The sequence below is a fragment of the Bos indicus x Bos taurus genome, chromosome 19 (assembly GCF_003369695.1).
Source record: "Bos indicus x Bos taurus breed Angus x Brahman F1 hybrid chromosome 19, Bos_hybrid_MaternalHap_v2.0, whole genome shotgun sequence".
Classification (NCBI taxonomy): Eukaryota; Metazoa; Chordata; class Mammalia; order Artiodactyla; family Bovidae; genus Bos; species Bos indicus x Bos taurus.
The window spans coordinates 7435980-7454083 of NC_040094.1; the positions used below are offsets into that span (position 1 = coordinate 7435980).

The 18104-nt window shown below is 39.1% G+C and overlaps 1 protein-coding gene across 1 annotated transcript in view; it reads left to right on the forward strand.

Moving 5' to 3' along the window:
• The first annotated feature begins 657 nt into the window (after positions 1-657).
• The window catches only part of LOC113878493 (phosphatidylcholine transfer protein-like), a 42985-nt gene continuing 25538 nt past the window's right edge, over positions 658-18104 (forward strand). The window contains exon 1 of the mRNA XM_027519638.1: positions 658-813. Coding sequence (XP_027375439.1) covers positions 682-813 — 132 coding nt within the window. The 5' untranslated portion in view covers positions 658-681. The remainder of the gene's footprint in view (positions 814-18104) is intronic.

Genomic DNA, 18104 nt, shown 5'->3' on the forward strand with positions numbered 1-18104 from the left:
AGCTGATAATACTGTACATATCAGTAAAAAGTGTCCAAGGTCCGAATCTCAAGTGGGGATAATCTATAATAGGAGTTGCCTCATGGTAGTGACAGATGCTTTTGGTGTCAACATTTATTAGCTGTTAAACATTCGGTAGATCACTTTGTCCCTGATAGAAATAGACAGATCTGGGTTTTATATTTATCCCAGTTTCCTGCAGAAGGTCAAGGCTTTGAAAGCAGGAGTGGCCTTCTCTGGGGCTAATTCAAGACCCATTAGTCTTCCTTTGGGAACTTCCTGGGAATCACAACTCTAGATTCTTTGGTGCACCCATAATATGGGATAGTTTTCATATAATCACCAGTTCTTTTAATGTTTCCAGTTTTTTCTTTCATCCCTGTTTTAATGGTTTCTTGAAAAAAAAAAAAAAACTTTGGGTGCACAAATTTGTGAGTGGGAAGAAGGAATCTGGGAGAAAAGTGAAAGTGAAGTTAAGAAGCTTGTTTATAGAACCAGATGGCTCTTAACTTAGGAAAGTGGGCTACATTGCCAGCAAGTGCATAGATAAGTTCCGTCTTCTACCCTATCTCTTCTTTGGTTCCTGCCAATCACGCTTGGCCATGCTCTTGTCCTGATCCTTAACACATACTAAGGCTGTGTGTGGCCTCCCTTGCAGGCAGAAGACTTGTGGCTGGAAGAATGGCCTCTGCTAGGAGTTTTTCTGAGGAGCAATTTCAGGAGGCTTGTGCAGAACTTCAGAGTCCCTGGCTATTAGGCTGGAATTGGCAGGTGGAATCCAGGGGCCTTACCATCTACCGGAAGCTACACAGGGTAGGAGTTGGCCTGCTGCAGGCTGCCAGGGTGGCAGCACACAGGGGACACTGGGAAGCTGCAGCCTGTCTGGACCCCAGACATCTTCTGGAGCCAGGAGGGGCAAGCACTTGGGTGGTGCCTCCAGCTGACTTTGTCACTTTTGGGTTGTAGTGGGTGGAGAGGACAATTGAATTTATTCTCATATCTGAGGCCTGCCTGGCAGGGCAAGTGGTATGTAAGAGAGGTTAATGGTAGACTTAACATGTGGGTGTGCCTGATTCTCAGCCCCATGCAATTGCCTGCAAAAGATATGGAACCCCTCTCTTTGGCTGATGCCCATGGTGTTTGTGTGGCATGGAGTATCTTAGGTTTGAATACAAGTAGAGAAGAGAGTGGACTTTTCAGAAAATGGGTGTGCAGGGCAATCTGTGTGAAGAAATCCAATGACTTTCTAACTAGCTGTTTGGCCTTCCACCACTCTATCCCTTCCATCCTACATAGTAGAGCTCAGTCAAGCACCTGAGAGAGAGGCTATGATCTATCAATCCCCTTCCTGTGGCACTGTTGTTTATAGAATTATTCATACTAATAGTGACTATAATAGCTAATGCTTTCTTAGGCTCCAGGCATTGTTCAAATGCTTTGCAGACATTGACTTATTCAATCCTCAAATCAATCCTAATATAAGGTACTAGGATTGTCACCTTTATAGTTATATGGAAATGAATATGTGAAACAGTTAAATTGATTTCTCATGATTGATTTGGCTGTCTAACTCCAGACTTGTGCCATAAAAGTTCTCTTTCACTGATTCTGAAAGAGGGCAATTGCTGTCAGGTGGGCTATGCATGTGGAACTAGGTACTATATCTCCCATGACTAATCCACCTCCCTCTGCCCTCTAGTCAACACTGACCATTCCTCCCACCTCTCCCAAAAGCCTTTTTGCTCCTTTTTCTTTGTGTGTGTGTGTGTGTGTGTGTGTGTGTGTGTGTGTGTGTGTGTGTGTGGCTTTCATCCCCTGAACTGAGACAGAGTGTCTGGCTTTGTATTGTGTATTGTTTCCATTGTATATTGATATGTAGCAAGGCCCACCTCTCTCTTGGGGGGAGGATAGGTATTCAGAATGGTTCCTATCCCCATCGACTATAATATGTCGTATTTCCACCTGTTCTGGGCATGAGAGCAGTCACGGTACATTGTCATAAGCTACAAGTCTTTCCAGAGAACTTCCAGATGTCAGAGGCCATATGGTCCTATAGGTGTGCCCTTGAGCTTCAGCAGCTAGGTTGGAGGGCCACTCTCCCATGCCACCTTGATTTCCCTTTGTGTTAAATAGCAAGAGGCCCTGTTGTATCAGGTGCAAGCCCTTTCCTACAACCTTAGTCCACATCCAGTATTATATGCTGCCTGACCCATTTTGCTAGAACCTCATTTTCTTTCCAAGTTGATTTCTATCCTTTACTTTCCTCCTGGAAGAGAATTCCCTCTAATCTCCAGTTAGTAAATCTTGTCTTCCAAATACCACTCACTCCAAACCAAAAGTGAATTCAGCTTGTCCCATACTCTCTCTAGGCCTGCACTTACCTCGTCTAAAGGCCTTTGCCCTTTTCTGTCTTATAGGTCTGTGTGGTTTCACCTACCATGCATGTTGTTAACATTATGTCATTTTTCCACAGCCATGCACTTCCCTGCTTGCAGCCATTTTACCTATGCATATAGGTATGTCTTTTGGTCTCCAAGTCCTTGATTGGAGGTCAAACAGAAGAGCCTGGCCTCTCTGGCAATCTTTACCTTGATTAACATACCAGACTATTATCTATAAAATTCCAAATCAGGTTTTTGCAATCTTTGCCTTCTTTATAAATTCCTCAGAGTAGCATACACAGAGTAGACTTGTTTAAGGTTTACTAATATTGGGGGACAAGCAGAGGGTCACAATGATCCACCCAACTTTTTTAAAAAATTATTTTTTTTTTACTGATGGATAATTGCTTTGCAGAATTTTATTGTTTTCTGTCAAACCTCAACCTGAATCAGCCATAGGTATACATATATATTCACTCCCTTATGAAACTCTCTCCCATCTCCCTCACCATCCCACCCCTCTGGGTTGATATAGAGCCCCTGTTTGTTTCCTGAGCCTTATAGCAAATTCCCATTGGCTATCTACTTTGTATATGGCAATGTAAGTTTCCATGTTATTCTTTGCATACATCTTACCCTCTCCTCCCCTCTCCCCAGGTCCATAAGTCTATTCTCTATGTATGTTTCTCCACTGTTGCCCTGTAAATAAATTATTCGGTACTGTTATTCTAGATTCCGTATATATGCATTAGAATATGGTATTTATCTTTCTCTTTCTGACTCACTTCACTCTGTATAAGAGGTTCTAGGCTCACCCATCTCATTAGAACTGATTCAAATGTGTTCCTTTTTATGGCTGAGTAGTATTCCATTGTGTGTATGTACCACATCTTCTTTGTCCATTCATCTGTCGATGGACATCTAGATTGCTACCATGTTCTAGCTACTGTAAATAGCACTGCAATGAACAATGGGATACATGTGTCTCTTTCAATTTTGGTTTCCTTGGGGTATATGCCTAGGAGTCGGATTGCTGGGTCATATGGTACTTTCATTCCTAGTTTCTTAAGGAATCTCCATACTGTCTGCCATAGTGGCTGTATCACTTTGCATTCCCACAGTGCAAGAGTGTTCCCTTTTCTCCACAACCTCTCCAGTATTTGTTGTTTGTACTTTTTGATGATGGCCATTCTAACTTTTCATGTGTTTGTTATCCATCTGTATGTCTTCTTTGGAGAAATGTCTGTTTAGGTCTTTTTCTCACTTTTTGATTGGGTTGTTTGTTTTTCTGGTATTGAGTTGTATGAGCTGCTTGTATATTTTGGAAATTAATCCTTTGTCAGTTGTTTCATTTGCTATTATTTACTTTCATCCTGGGGGTTGTCTTTTCACCTTGCTTATAATTTCCTTTGCTGTGCAAAAGCTTTTAAGCTTAATCAGGTTCCACTTGTTTTCTTTTGTTCTTATTTCCATTATTCTAGGAGGTGTGTCATAGAGGATCTTGCTTTGATTGAGTGTCCTGCCTATATTTTCCTCTAAGAGTTTTATAGTTTCTGGCCTTACATTTAGATCTTTAATCCATTTTGAGTTTATGTATGGTATTAAGAAGTGCTCTAATTTCATTCTTTTACATGTAGCTGTCCAGTTTTCCCAGCACCATTTATTGAAGAGGTTATCTTTGCCCCATTGTATATTCTTGCCTCCTTTGTCAAAAATAAGGTACCCATAGGCACATGGGTTTATTTCTGGGCTTTCTATTTTGTTCCATTGGTCTATATTTCTGTTTTTGTGTCAGTACCATACTGTCTTGATGACCATAGCTTTGTAGAATAATCTGAAGTCAGGAAGGTTGATTCCTCCAGTTCCATTCTTCTTTCTCCAGACTGCCTTGGCTATTCGGGGTATTTTGTGTTTCCATATGAATTGTGAAATTTTTTGTTCTAGTTCTGTGAAAAATGCTATTGGTAATTTGATAGGGATCATATTGAAAACACAGCAACCTAAATCCTATGGGATGCAGCAAAAGCAGTCCTAAGAAGGAAGTTTATAGCAATATAATCCTACTTCAAGAAATAAGAAAAACATCAAATAGACAACCTAAATTTACACCTAAAACAACTGGAAGAAAAACAAACAAACAAAAAAACCCAAAATAAGTAGAAGGAAAGAAATCATAAGGATCCAAGCAGAAAAAAAATGAAAAAGAAATGAGAGAAACAATAGTAAAGATTAATAAAAGTAAAAGCTGGTTCTTTGAGAAGATAAACAAAATTGACAAAACTTTAGCCAGACTCATCAAGAAAAAGAGAGACGAATCAAATCAACAAAATTAGAAATGAAAAGGAGAGATGACAAGAGACAATGCAAAAATACAAAGGATTATAAGAGACTATTATGAACAACTACATGGCAATAAAATAGATAATCTGAAAGAAATGGACAGATTCTTAGAAAAGTTCAGTCTTCCAAGACTGAACCAGGAAGAAATAGAAATTATGAACACCCCAATTACAAGCACTGAAATTGAAGTGGTGATCAAAAATCTCCCCAAAAACAAAAGCCCAGGATGGCTTCACAGGAGAATTCTATCAAACATTTAGAGAAGAGCTAGTGCCTATCCTTCTAAAACTCTTTCAAAAAATTGCAGAGGAAGGAACACTTCCAAACTCATTCTACAAGATCGCCATCACCCTGATACCAAAACCAAAGGCAACACAGAAAAAGATAACTACAGGCCAATATCACTGATGAACATAGATGCAAAAATCCTCTACAAAATTTTAGCAAACAGAATTCAGCAACACATCAAAAAGTTCATATACCATGATCAAATTTGGTTTATTCCAGCAAGGCAAAGATTCTTCAATATATGCAAATCAATGTGATACACCATATTAATAAGTTGAAAGATTAAAAGCCATATGATCATCTCAATAGATGCAGAAAAAGCCTTTGACAAAATTCAGCACCCATTTATGATTAAAACTTCAAAAACTGGGCATGGAAGGAACCTACCTCAACATAGTAAAGGCCATGTATGTTAAGCCTATGGCAAACATTATTCTCAATGGTGAAAAACGGAAAGCATTCCCCCTAAGATCAGGAACAAGACAAGCGTGTTCACTTTTGCCACTATTATTCAGCATACTTCTGGAAGTCCTAGCTAAAACAAGCAGAGAAGAAAAAGAAATAAAAGGAATCTAGACTGGAAAAGAAGAAATAAAGCTCGCAATGTTTGCAGATGACATGATGCTGCATGTAGAAAACCCTAAAGATAGTATCAGAAAATTGCTAGAGCTAATCAGTGAATTTAGCAAAATTTCAAGATACCAAATAAATACACAGAAATCACTTGCATTTCTATATACTAACAATGAAAAATCAGAAAGAAAAATAAAGGAATCAGTTCCATTCACCATTGCAACAAAAAGAATTAAATATCTAGGAATAAGCTTACCTAAGGAGACAAAAGAAATATACACAGAAAATGATAAGACACTGATGAAATAAATCAAAGATGATGTAAAAAGATGGAGAGATAGTCCACGTTCCTGGGTAGGAAGAATCAATATTGTGAAAACGACTATACCACCTGACTTTTGAAAGTCTATATTAAGACGTTTACTTCAAACCATCAATAGCCATATCAATCATCTTATTTCTTAATAATCATCAAAAGATTTCCACCCTGCTGTAATGAGTCCCTTGATTTTACTGTCTCTCCCCATTTTTGTTTATGTAAGACCTATAAGGGGAAGCTGAGACAGGTAATCAAATAAGCATTGTTGGATTGCTGGAGTTTGCTGCAGTAGGTTACCCTTGTCGTCAAAGTTCTTGCCAAATGTTTGCTGAGTAAGGCGATGTTCAATGGATGAATGTCCTGATCATGATAAAGGCAGTTCATCATGGCTTACATACAAATCATATCAGCCGCTTCATCAGGGGTTTATTATTTGGAATTTGTAGATTGAGAAGAATCAGAGAGTCCCCCTTCTCAGACTTTTCAGTGGCCTTTATCCAGTAGAACCAAGCTGGGTATTATTCCCTAGGGAATAATCTGCTATGAGTTTGGATCATGTATTGCTATGTACAATTGGCTAAGAAGCCACAGTGAGATGTGATCATGATCTAAATGATGCTGTAAGAAAGCTACTTTTACATGAATTAAAAAGACTAAAATAAGTGTAGAGGCATTTGAAAGAGTTTGCAATGTAACAAAAAATATATATTTTTTAAAGTAAAACAGATTGTGGTTTTAGTAGATACAAATACTACTGAATCTTATTATTGGACAAATTGCTACTTTGATAGACAATATTTTGATATTTTTATTTTCTTTTTCTATTGAATCAGAGAATTTTAGGCTTAGAAAATCTTAGAAACCATTCTGTCGAACACCATCACATTTTCTTTTTACTTTTCTTTTACTTTCTTTTCTTTTTTCAGCTTCCCTGTTCTCACCTTTCCTTTTTTTCTCTCCATGTTGTAATGGTAATAATTTATCTTTACATGGTGTTTTAATATACAAAATGCTATTGCATATAAGTTTTCATGTATCCCTCTTAAGAATTCTAGAAGATATACAGATATAGGCTTCTTTTCCTACTTTACAAATGGTATTAGACCCAGGGTTGTTAAGTGAGCCATATAAGACCTCATAACTAGTAACCAGATATGAACCAGCCTACTTTGATAAACTCAGTGCCAAAATATAAAGTTTGCTTCAATTCAGACGTATCTTCTTTTCCCCAAATGAAGCAAAACTAATGTAAAACTGGTATGTGCTATTCCGAGTGGTATTGTGGGAAGAATATGGGTTAGACTCAGATAGTCATTTCTGCTACACCACGCTTTCATGCTCTCATTAATTTACTCAGGATGTGGTGGTGTTTTAGCTGTTGTGTCCGACTCTTGAGACCCCATGGACTGTAGCCTGCCAGGATTCTCTGTGCATGGGATTTTCCAGGCAAGAATACTGGAGTGGGTTGCCATTTACTCAGGAGATACTCATCAAATGCTTCCTATGTAGTCTGCCCTGGCAGGCACTGCCTCAGAGCAGGAGGTCAGAGCTGCTGCTTCAATGAATGAACAATAAACCATATTTGATAATGAGAATAAACTCATAGTAATGACAGACTCAATTTCTAGATAGGTTGATAAGAAGTCTTGGGTCCCCAAGGAGGAGAGAAGGGTATGGGGCTCTCGAAGAGGAGACAGGGGTCTGGAATTCTCAAGGAGGACAAAAGGGCAAACTTTTTCTTCTTCTTCTTCTTCTTCTTCTTCTTCTTCTGCATTCCTTAGTCTTAGTCACATAAAACATTTTTCTTTAAGCCCAGAGGTGATGATACACAACAAAACAACTCAGCTTAACTCTGTACTAAGGATTATATAACAACAAAGTATCCTGTTTGAGGACAATTTCTCCTTCTTGAAAACCTTATGACTAATCCTGTTAAAATTTATATTATGGGAGTGAGTCTGGTAGTTCAGTTCTGTTCAGTTCAGTCACTTAGTCGTGTCTGACTCTTTGTGACCCTGTGGACTGCTGCACACCAGGCCTCCCTGTCTGTCATCAACTCCCGGAGTTTGCACAAACTCATGTCCATTGAGTCGGTGATGCAATCCAACCATCTCATCCTCTGTCGTCCCCTTCTCCTCCTGCCTTCAATCTCTCCCAGCATCAGGGTCTTTTCAAATGAGTCAGTTCGTCGCATCAGGTGGCCAAAGTATTGTAGTTTCAACTTCAACATCAGTTTGCTTAAGGATGGACTGGTTGGATCTCTTGCAGTCCAAGAGATTCTCAAGAGTCTTCTTCAACACCACAGTTCAAAAGTATCAGTTCTTCGGCATTCAACTCTAACATCCATACATGAATACTGGAAAAACCGTAGCGTTGACTAGACGGACCTTTGTTGGCAAAGTAATGTCTCTGCTTTTCAATATGCTGTCTAGATTGGTCCTAACTTTTCTTTCAAGGAGTAAGCATCTTTCAATTTGATGGCTGCAGTCACCATCTGCAATGATTTTGGAACAGAAAAAAATAAAAGACTGCAACAGTTCCACTATTTCCCCAAATACATGACATGAAGTGATGGAACTGGATGCCATGATATTAGTTTTCTGAATGTTGAGGTGTTTTTTTTTAATTTTTTTAAATTTTATTTTATTTTAGTTTTAAACTTTACATAATTGGATTAGTTTTGCCGAATGTTGAGTTTTAAGCCAACTTTTTCATTCTCCTCTTTCACTTTCATCAAGAGGCTTTTTAGTTCTTCATTTTCTGCCATAAGAGTGATGTCATCTGCATATCTGAGGTTATTGATATTTCTTCCGGCAATCTTGATACCAGCTTGTGCTTCATCCAGCCCAGCGTTTCTCATGATGTACTCTGCATAAAAGTTAAATAAGCAGGGTGACAATATACAGCCTTGACATACTCCTTTTCCTATTTGGAACCAGTATGTTTTTCCATGTCCAGTTCTAACTGTTGCTTCCTGACCTGCATACAGATTTCTCAAGAGGCAGGTCAGGTGGTCTGGTATTCCCATCTCTTTCAGAATTTTCCAGTTTGTTGTGATCCACATGGTCGAAGGCTTTGCCATAGTCAATAAAGCAGAAATAGATGTTTTCCTGGAAATCTCTTGCTTTTTCAATGATCCAACAGATTTTGGCAATTTGATCTCTGGTTCCTCTGCCTTTTCTAAATCCAGCTTGAACATCTGGCAGTCCATGGTTCATGTATTGCTGAAGCCTGGCTTGGAGAATTTTGAGCATTACTTTACTAGTGTGTGAGATTTAGTGCAATTGTGCGGTAGTTTGAGCATTCTCTGGGCTTGCCTTTCTTTGGGATTGGAATGAAAACTGATTTTTTCCAGTCCTGTGGCCACTGCTGAGTTTTCCAAATTTGCTGGCATATTGAGTGCAGCACTTTCACAGCATCATCTTTTAGGATTTGAAATAGCTCACCGGAATTCCATCACCTCCACTAGCTTTGTAGTAATGCTTCCTAAGGCCCACTTGGTGTCACATTTCAGGATATCTGGCTCTAGGTGAGTGATCACACCATCGTGATTATCTGGGTCATGTAAATCTTTTTTGAATAGTTCTTTTGTGTATTCTTGCCACCTCTTCTTAATATCTTCTGCTTCTGTTAGGTCCATACCATTTCTGTCTTTATTGAGACCATCTTTGCATGAAATGTTCCCTTGGTATCTCTAATTTTCTTGGAGAGATCTTTAGTCTTTTCCATTCCATTGTTTTCCTCTATGTATTTGTACTGATCACTGAGGAAGGCTTTCTTATCTCTCCTTGCTATTCTTAGGAACTCTGCATTCAAATGGGTATATCTTTCCATTTCTCCTTTGCTTTTCACTTTTATTCTTTTCACAGCTCTTTGTAAGGCCTCCTCAGACAGCCATTTTGTTTTTTTGCATTTGTTTTTCTTGGGGGTGGTCTCAATCCCTATCTCCTGTACAGTGTTATGGAACTCCTTCCATAGTTCATCAGGCATTCTGTCTATCAGATCTAGTCTCTTGGATCTATTTCTCACTTCTGCTGTATAATCGTAAGGGATTTGATTTAGGTCATACCTGAATGGTCTAGTGGTTTTCCCTACTTTCTTCAATTTCAGTCTGAATTTGGCAATAAGGAGTTCATGATCTGAGCCACAGTCAGCTCCTGGTCTTGTTTTTATTGACTGTATAGAGCTTCTCCATCTTTGGCTGCAAAGAATATAATCAATCTGATTTTGGTGTTGACCATCTGGTGATGTCCATGTGCAGAGTTGTCTCTTGTGTTGTTGGAAGAGGGTGTTTGCTATGACCAGTGCATTCTCTTGGCAAAGCTCTATTGGCCTTTGCCATGCTTCATTCTGTACTCCAAGGCCAAATTTGCCTGTTACTCCAGGTGTTTCTTGACTTCCTACTTTTGCACTCCAGTCCCCTGTAATGAAAAGGGCATCTTTTTTGGTTATTAGTTCTAGAAACTCCTGTAGGTCTTCATGGAACCTTCAACTTCAGCTTCCTCAGCATTACTGGTTGGGGGCATAAACTTGGATTACTGTGATATTGAATGGTTTGCCTTGGAAACAAACAGAGATCATTCTGTCGTTTTTGAGATTGCATCCAAGTACTGCATTTTGGACTCTTTTCTTGACTGTGATGGCCACTCCATGTCTTCTAAGGGATTCTTGCCCGCAGTAGTAGATATAATGGTCATCTGAGGTACATTCACCCATTACAGTCCTTTTTAGTTCACTGATTCCTAAAATGTTAATGCTCACTCTTACCATCTCCTGTTTGACCACTTTCAATTTGCCTTGTTTCATTGATCTAACATTCCAGGTTCCTATGTAATATTGCTCTTTATAGAATCGGACCTTGATTCCATCACCAGTCACATCTGTAATTGGGTTTTGTTTTTGCTTTGGCTCCATCCTTTCATTCTTTCTGGAGTTATTTCTCCACTGATCTCCATTAGCATATTGGGCACCTACCGACCTGGGGAGTTCATCTTTCAGTTTCCTATCTTTTTGCCTTTTCATACTTTCATGGAGTGAGTCTGGTAAGATCTTTCTATTTTTAGTTCTAATCCTATCATCTTAAAATGTAAATTGTGGGAGTGGGTCTAGAAAGATATTTGCAAACTTGAGAAATTCTTTTAATTCATTATAATAACCAATTTAAAAAGTTTATAGCTCCCTTGCTAAGACTAGTGAGGGGGCACTCTTTGCCCTCTTCTGATGTCTACGTCAGAAACTTCCTCTGTTACTTTTCACTGTAATAAATCTTCTTCCTCACAAGATTCCAGAGTGGCCAAGCCTGGTTTCTCATTCCAAAGCTAAATCTTCTTTGGAGATCACAAATCCTACATCGTTCACTGTAAGCTATCAGTATATAATGAAATGGCAGTTGAAAAATGCTACAAAGAAAGAAAAGTGGGATGAAGAGATACAGAGATATTATGGTGGGGGATGGGGGTATCCAGGTGTGATGTGATGTGCTCTAGATGAAGGGAATCTGGAAAGCTCCTTTTCCAAAGGTAACAACTGAGTGGAAATAGAAGTAAAATGAGATATTGTGTCATGCAAATATGTGGAGGAGAAATGGACTAGAGACAGTTTCTCAAAGCTCAAGCACATTAGAATTGTCTAAGGAGATCTAAGGACATCACCAAACTTTACTTAGAATCCAGATTTAATTGAGATGCAGCTGAGTTTAGGTGGGGATGGTCCATTTGAAAAGCTTCCCTTTCACATAGAGGTTGATTATTCTGTCCTCCCTGCTTTTGTGTACATTGAAATGCGAGTGCACCAGAATCACCTGCAGGCCCTGTTAAAATTCACAGTAGAGCTAAACTCCCAATTTTAATTCAGTAAGTATGGATAAGGAGTTCACATTTTGCTTTTTTTCTCCTCTCCTTCTCCTCCTTCATGTTTTCCATTTTGCATTCTATTTTTAGCCAGTTGTCAACTTATATTAAAAATAGAATGGAAAAGCCCAGATCATCAGTTTCTCATAGAAAAATTCAGGTTTAAGCTAAAGGATGTGGGGTAAAACCACTAGGCCAGCTGGGCACAACTTAAATCAAGTCCCCTATGAATATGCAGTGGAGGTAACAAATAGATTCAAGGGGTTAGAACTTATAAACTGTGTGCTTGAAGAACTATGGGCAGAAGTCCATAATATTATACAGGAGGCAATGAACAAAACCATCCCAAAGAAAAAGTAAGAAGGCAAAATGATTATCTGAGGAAGCCTTACAAATAACTAAAAAAAAAAAAAAAAAAAAGAAGAAGAAGAGATGTGCAAAGCAAGGGAGAAAGGGAAAGGCATATTAAACTAAACACAGAAGGTATGTTAAACTAAACACATGCCAACAGCATGGAGAGAAAAGAAGTTCTTCTTCAATGAACAGTGTATAAAACTGGAAGAAAACGGCAGAAGGGGAAAGATTAGAGATCTGTTAAGTAAAATTGAAGATATCAGGGGAATGTTTTGTCCAAAGATGGGCACGATAAAGGACAAAAAAAGTAGAGACCTAGTAGACGCTGAAGAGATCAAGAAGAGATGGAAAGAATACATGGAAGAACTGTATAATAAAGATCCAGATGAAGTACACCCTAATCCTGATGACTACCAGGGTGTGGTCAGCTACCCAGAGCCAGACATTCTGGAGAGTGTAGTAAAGTGGGCCTTAGAAAGCACCTCTGTTAATAAAGTTAGTGGATGTGACAGAATTCAAGTAGAACTATTCAAAACCCTAAAGGATGATTCTATCAAGGTGTTGCATTCAATGTGTCAGCAAATCTGGAAGACCTAGCAGTGGCCACAGGACTGGAAAACGTCAATCCTTATCCCAGTTCCCAAGAAGGGTAGTACTAAAGAATGCACTAACAATCAGACGATTGCACTCATTTCCCATGCTGTGTGGATCACAACAAACTGGAAAGTTCTTAAAGAGATGGGAATGCCGGACCACCTTACTTGCCTCCTGTGAAACCTGTATGCAGGTCAAGAAGCAAAAGTTAGAACCAGACACGAAATAATGGACTGGTTCCAAATTGGGAAAGGAGAATGTCAGGGCTGTATATTGTCATCCTGTTTATTTAATTTCAATGCAAAATGTTGGGTTGTATGAAGCACAAGCTGGAATCAAGATTGCCAGAAGTATCAGTAGCCTCAGATATGCAGATGACTCCACCCTTATGGCAGAAAGTGAAGAGGAACTAAAGAGCCTCTTGATGAAGGTGAAAGAGGAGAGTGAAAAAGCTGGCTTAAAACTCAACATTCTAAAAATGAAGATCATGGTATCCAGTCCCATCACTTCATGGTAAATAGATGAAGAAGCAATGGAAACAGTGATAGATTTTATTTTCCTGGGCTCCAAAATCACTGCACATTGTGACTGCAGCCATGAAATTAAAAGACGCTTGCTCCTTAGAAAGCAAACCTAGACAGAATATTAAAAAGCAAAGACGTTACTTTGCCAACAAAGGTCCATACAGTTAAAGCTATGGTTTTTCCAGTAGTCATGTACAGATGTGAGAGTTGGACCATAAAGAAGGCTGAGTGCCAAAGAATTGATGTTTTTGAACCGTGATGTTGGAGAAGACTCTTGAGAGTCCTTTGGACTGCAAGGAGATCAAACCAGTCAATTGTAAAGGAAATATGCCCTGACTATTTATTGGGAAGACTGATACTGACTCTGAAGCTCCAATACTTTGGCTACCTGATGCAAAGAGCCGACTCATTAGAAAATACCCTGATACTGGGGAAAATTGAAGGCAGGAGGAGAAGGGGAAGGCAGAGGATGAGATGATTGGTTGGCATCACCAACTCAATGGACATGAGTTTGAGTGTGCTCCAGGAGATGGTGAAGGACAGGGAAACCTGCTGTGCTATAGTTCATAGGGTCACAAATAGCTGGACATGACCGAGCAACTGAACAACAACAACTTATGCTGAAACTCCTGGTCCAGGGACCAGATTTGAGGACAACTGATGTATGAGGAGCATCTTGCATGGTACTCAAGAGGGTTCTGAGTTTGGAGGCAGGAGTTGATAAACAGTGGGAACTGAAAGATAAGAGCGAAAGTAAAAGAGTGTCTTAAGACAAAGGCAACATCCACTTTAAGACTCACTCTCTCTGATATTTAAAATAGTCGTCAATTAGTGCAAGAGGTTCCCTGAACAATGTTGAGAAGTTCTCCTGGCAGAATAGGACCATGTGTCACTTACAAAAGTTTTCCCAGGGATCTGCAGCCAGTTCTCCCTGGAGCTTTAGGCTGGTTCCCATGCCAGTAAAAATGGTGACATGACAGCAGATCATGTGAAATCAGCATGCAGATCATGTGCAGCATGCACATCATTGATTTAGGCCAGGGAAATGTTGGTATAAAAAGATCTGGGGAATTTCCTGGTGATCCAGGGGATAGGACTCGGTGCTTTCACTGCTGAGGTTGCAGGTTTGATCTCTGATAACAGAACTAACATCCCAAAAGACCTTCAGTGCAGCAGAACACAAAGATCTGGCTGATGGTTTGACTTCTTAAGTTTTTTAGATGTCTTTTACTGTGAGATGCTGGGAGGGATTGGGGGCAAGAGGAGAAGGGGACGACAGAGGATGAGATGGCTGGATGGCATCACTGACTCGATGAACGTGAGTCTCAGTGAACTTCAGGAGTTGGTGATGGACAGGGAGGCCTGGCGTGCTGCGATTCATGGGGTCGCAAACAGTCAGACACGACTGAGTAACTGATCTGATCTGATCTGACTGTGAGATAAAGCTGCTTTTATCCTTTCATAGATCTTCTAATCAGTAAGTTTGGTGAGTAGAAGATCACACTTTCCCAGGGACTGTTCTTTCCTATGCTGTTAACCTACTAAACTATTAGGAGCCTGGCCTCTCTGGGAAAACTCTGTGGTTCGCTAGACTGGGCTGAGAGGAAGTTTGGCCTTTCAGAGGGAAGCAGATATTTAATTGCCATTTACCTCCATGAAAGAGAAGCTTCCACTCTCATTCTCCAGGTAGAATCATAATCTGATAGAATCATTGTCTTCTTTAGTTCTGGATAACGGGACTATTCTTCTCCCTTCTCCCATCCTTCTATGTACTGGCATGATTCATGGAACAATTTTTTTTTTGCATGCAGGACACTATGGACCCTATTTACTCATAAGTAGGGTCACCAAGGCTTAAAACTGAAAATCATATGCAGCCTCCTCCTACTTCGTGCTACTGATTGAGGCCACCTCCCTCTGCGTGTCTCTTTCTGTCCTATTGCACCATCCCTGAGCATACAACTGGATAGACATGTCAGAGCTTCGGTTCTCTCTCAGGAGGAGGGTGTGGTATGAGGCAGTATGAAGATGCTGGTCCCAAGATGTAGCTTTGAGGGAATGAAGTGAGAGAGTTGAGAGGATTCCCCACATTTGTCTGCAGGTATAACTTTGTGCTGCCACTCTGTTCACTACATCCTTGCATGAAGATCACACCAGGTAGCTATTAATCAACCAGAACTTTTATTATCACTGGGCCTTGGGAAACCTGGACAGGTATGGTGACTTATAGGAAGGAATTAGACATTCTGGATCTTTAGATCTATATTACACCAATACCTGGGCTAATCAGGGCTGAAACCAGGGCAATATCACATAGAAAATGATTCTTGTTTGATCTTCCAACCTGCCTTTAGCATCAAAATCATCACCTGTGAGCAGAAGGAAAATTCTAGCAGGCTCGCCAGTGGGGGTACTTTGTTACTTCACAAGCTCACCACTCCCAGCACTATTTTGGCAAACTATTTTGCTCTCCATGGAAACCATGCAGACAAATATATTTTTGTAAGAAAGGGAGAATCCTGTGAATATAAAACTTTGAATTTTAGCCTTGGACTTTTAATGTGTTGTTAAGACATAAAAAGGCTAAGAAATAAAATACAGCTTCCTTATCTTGGCATTTTGTGTAGGAAATACCTCTTTCCATGTCTGCCTTTGGGTTGTCTGAATATGACAAAAAGTCCAGAATATTGGTTCATGATCTATCCAACCAGTCTTTCAGGTTGTATTGTACATGGTATGCCAGTATTTTGCTAAGCTCCAGTAATGCCTGATGAACAGAACAAAGTCCATGCCATCTGGAAACTGTAAGGCTAAAACAGGCACTTTTTATGCTATGTAGATCTGAGTTCCTGACCTAAACCATTTTTTTCTCCCTGACAAACTTCTTTTAGCATTACTTTCAGAGCAGGTGATCTTCTGCTTGCTCAGTTTTTATTTGTCCAAAAGTTTTTTATTTTGTCTTCAGTTTTGAAGAACAGTTTTAGTGGATATAATACACTAGGTTGGTGGCTTATTTCTTTCAAAATGCTATATATTTCACTCCACTCTCTTTTTGTCAGGTTTCTGATGGGATGCATGCTATAATTTCCACCTGTATTCCTCAATTGATAAAGTGCTCCCCATCCTCCCTTCCATGGCTTCTTTTAAGATTTTATTTTTCTCTTTGTATATGATATATTTAAGAATTTTGGTATTTATCTTGTGTAGTTTGCTGAAGATTGACAGATTTACTTGAAGGGCAGCCTGAACTTAAATAATAAGCTTCCATGTGATTCAAAATATAATATATTGGGGACTTATGACACAAAGATTCCTCTCCTATATGTGGAATTGCAACATGACTCTAGTAATTCAGAGCTTTCCTGGGTTGTGGCTTTAGAATGGATGGTACCAATTGTCTAAAGCCAAGATTGTCATTTTATTCCCCCTGTAAGAGCCAAATAGGAAATATTTTAGGCTTTACAGGCTAAAAGGCAAAATGATGGTTATTTTGTACAGACTTTTATAACTACTTAAAATGTAAAAGCTATTCTTAGATTGTAGACTGTTCAATAACAGCTAACATGGCAGATTCAGCAACCTCCAGTTTAAAATGTAGTTTTAATGCCAAGTTGCTCTGTAAGTTAAGGATTTATAAACCTAAAACCCTAGCTGAGTCTATAAAGTGGAGAGAAATCCTTCTCTGCCAAATTTGTACAGGGATCCAGTTGGAAGATACGTTTTGAAGCACCTAATAAATTAAATGGTGTTTGGCTGTGAGCTATAGCTAGAGTGATCTGTGTCCCAACATATCTACCATAAGCTTAACTTACCCTTTTCCTGTTGAAAAATATAATAACACCCCTGTCATTTGAAAGAGTTATGGTTGAAATGAAAAATTATAAGGTACCCTGGCTGTGGCTGTATGCACTCCAACTGCTTATTGTTTATCTAATAATATGTTGGGAGAGGTCAGTGACTCTTTGAAGGCAGGATAATACACTTTGAGTTCTGTCATCACATCGCTGGCTTCAAGTTCAAGTTCTGTTGCGACTAATTTCAAGTCAGGTTCCTTAGTTGTATGACACTGGGTGAGTTTCACACTATAATTAAAAGCCTTACAGACTTATTAAGTCCTATAAATTCTTTTTCGTTTAAAATTTACAATTCAGTGATTTTTAGTAAATTTATGGGGTTATGAAACATTCACCAGAGTTTAAGTTGGAACATTTGTGTAACCTCCAAAGAAATGTCTTGTTCATTTGCAGTCCCTTGCTGTTCCCTTTTCCAATTCCAGACAAACACCAAGATACTTCTTATCTCTAACTTTTCTATAAGATACTTCTTATCTCTAACTTTTCTATAAGATACTTCTTATCTCTAACTTTTCTATAAGATACTTCTTATCTCTAACTTTTCCAGGAATTTCTCAGAACTTCTTTAAACCTCTTTTTTTGTTGTCTGTAAATGAGTTTACTAATGGTCTATACCTCATGTTTTTATTGTGTACATTAAGTGGGGTGACCCCTGTAAAGCACTCAGCCCAGGGCCAGGAATTCAATAAGGATGCAGTAAACATTAGCTATCAGTGTTATTTTACCTAGTTCTCTTTAGGATGGACTGGTTGGATCTCCTTTCAGTCCAAGGGACTCTCAAGAGTCTTCTCCAACACCACAGTTCAAAAGCATAAATTCTTTCGTGCTCAGCTTTTCTTTTCTTTCTTTCTTTTTGTTTTTTTGACTGTTTAAGAAATTTAAGTTTATTTTTGTTGAATAAAAAACTTTGCTTTGTTTTGTTCAACAGTATCAGTTGAGCCTCTGATGATAGCAATCTCAAGAATTCAAGCTTAATCAGCAAGAGCATCTTTTTCATGGAAGTAAAGCTTTTGTCACTGGAATTCCGA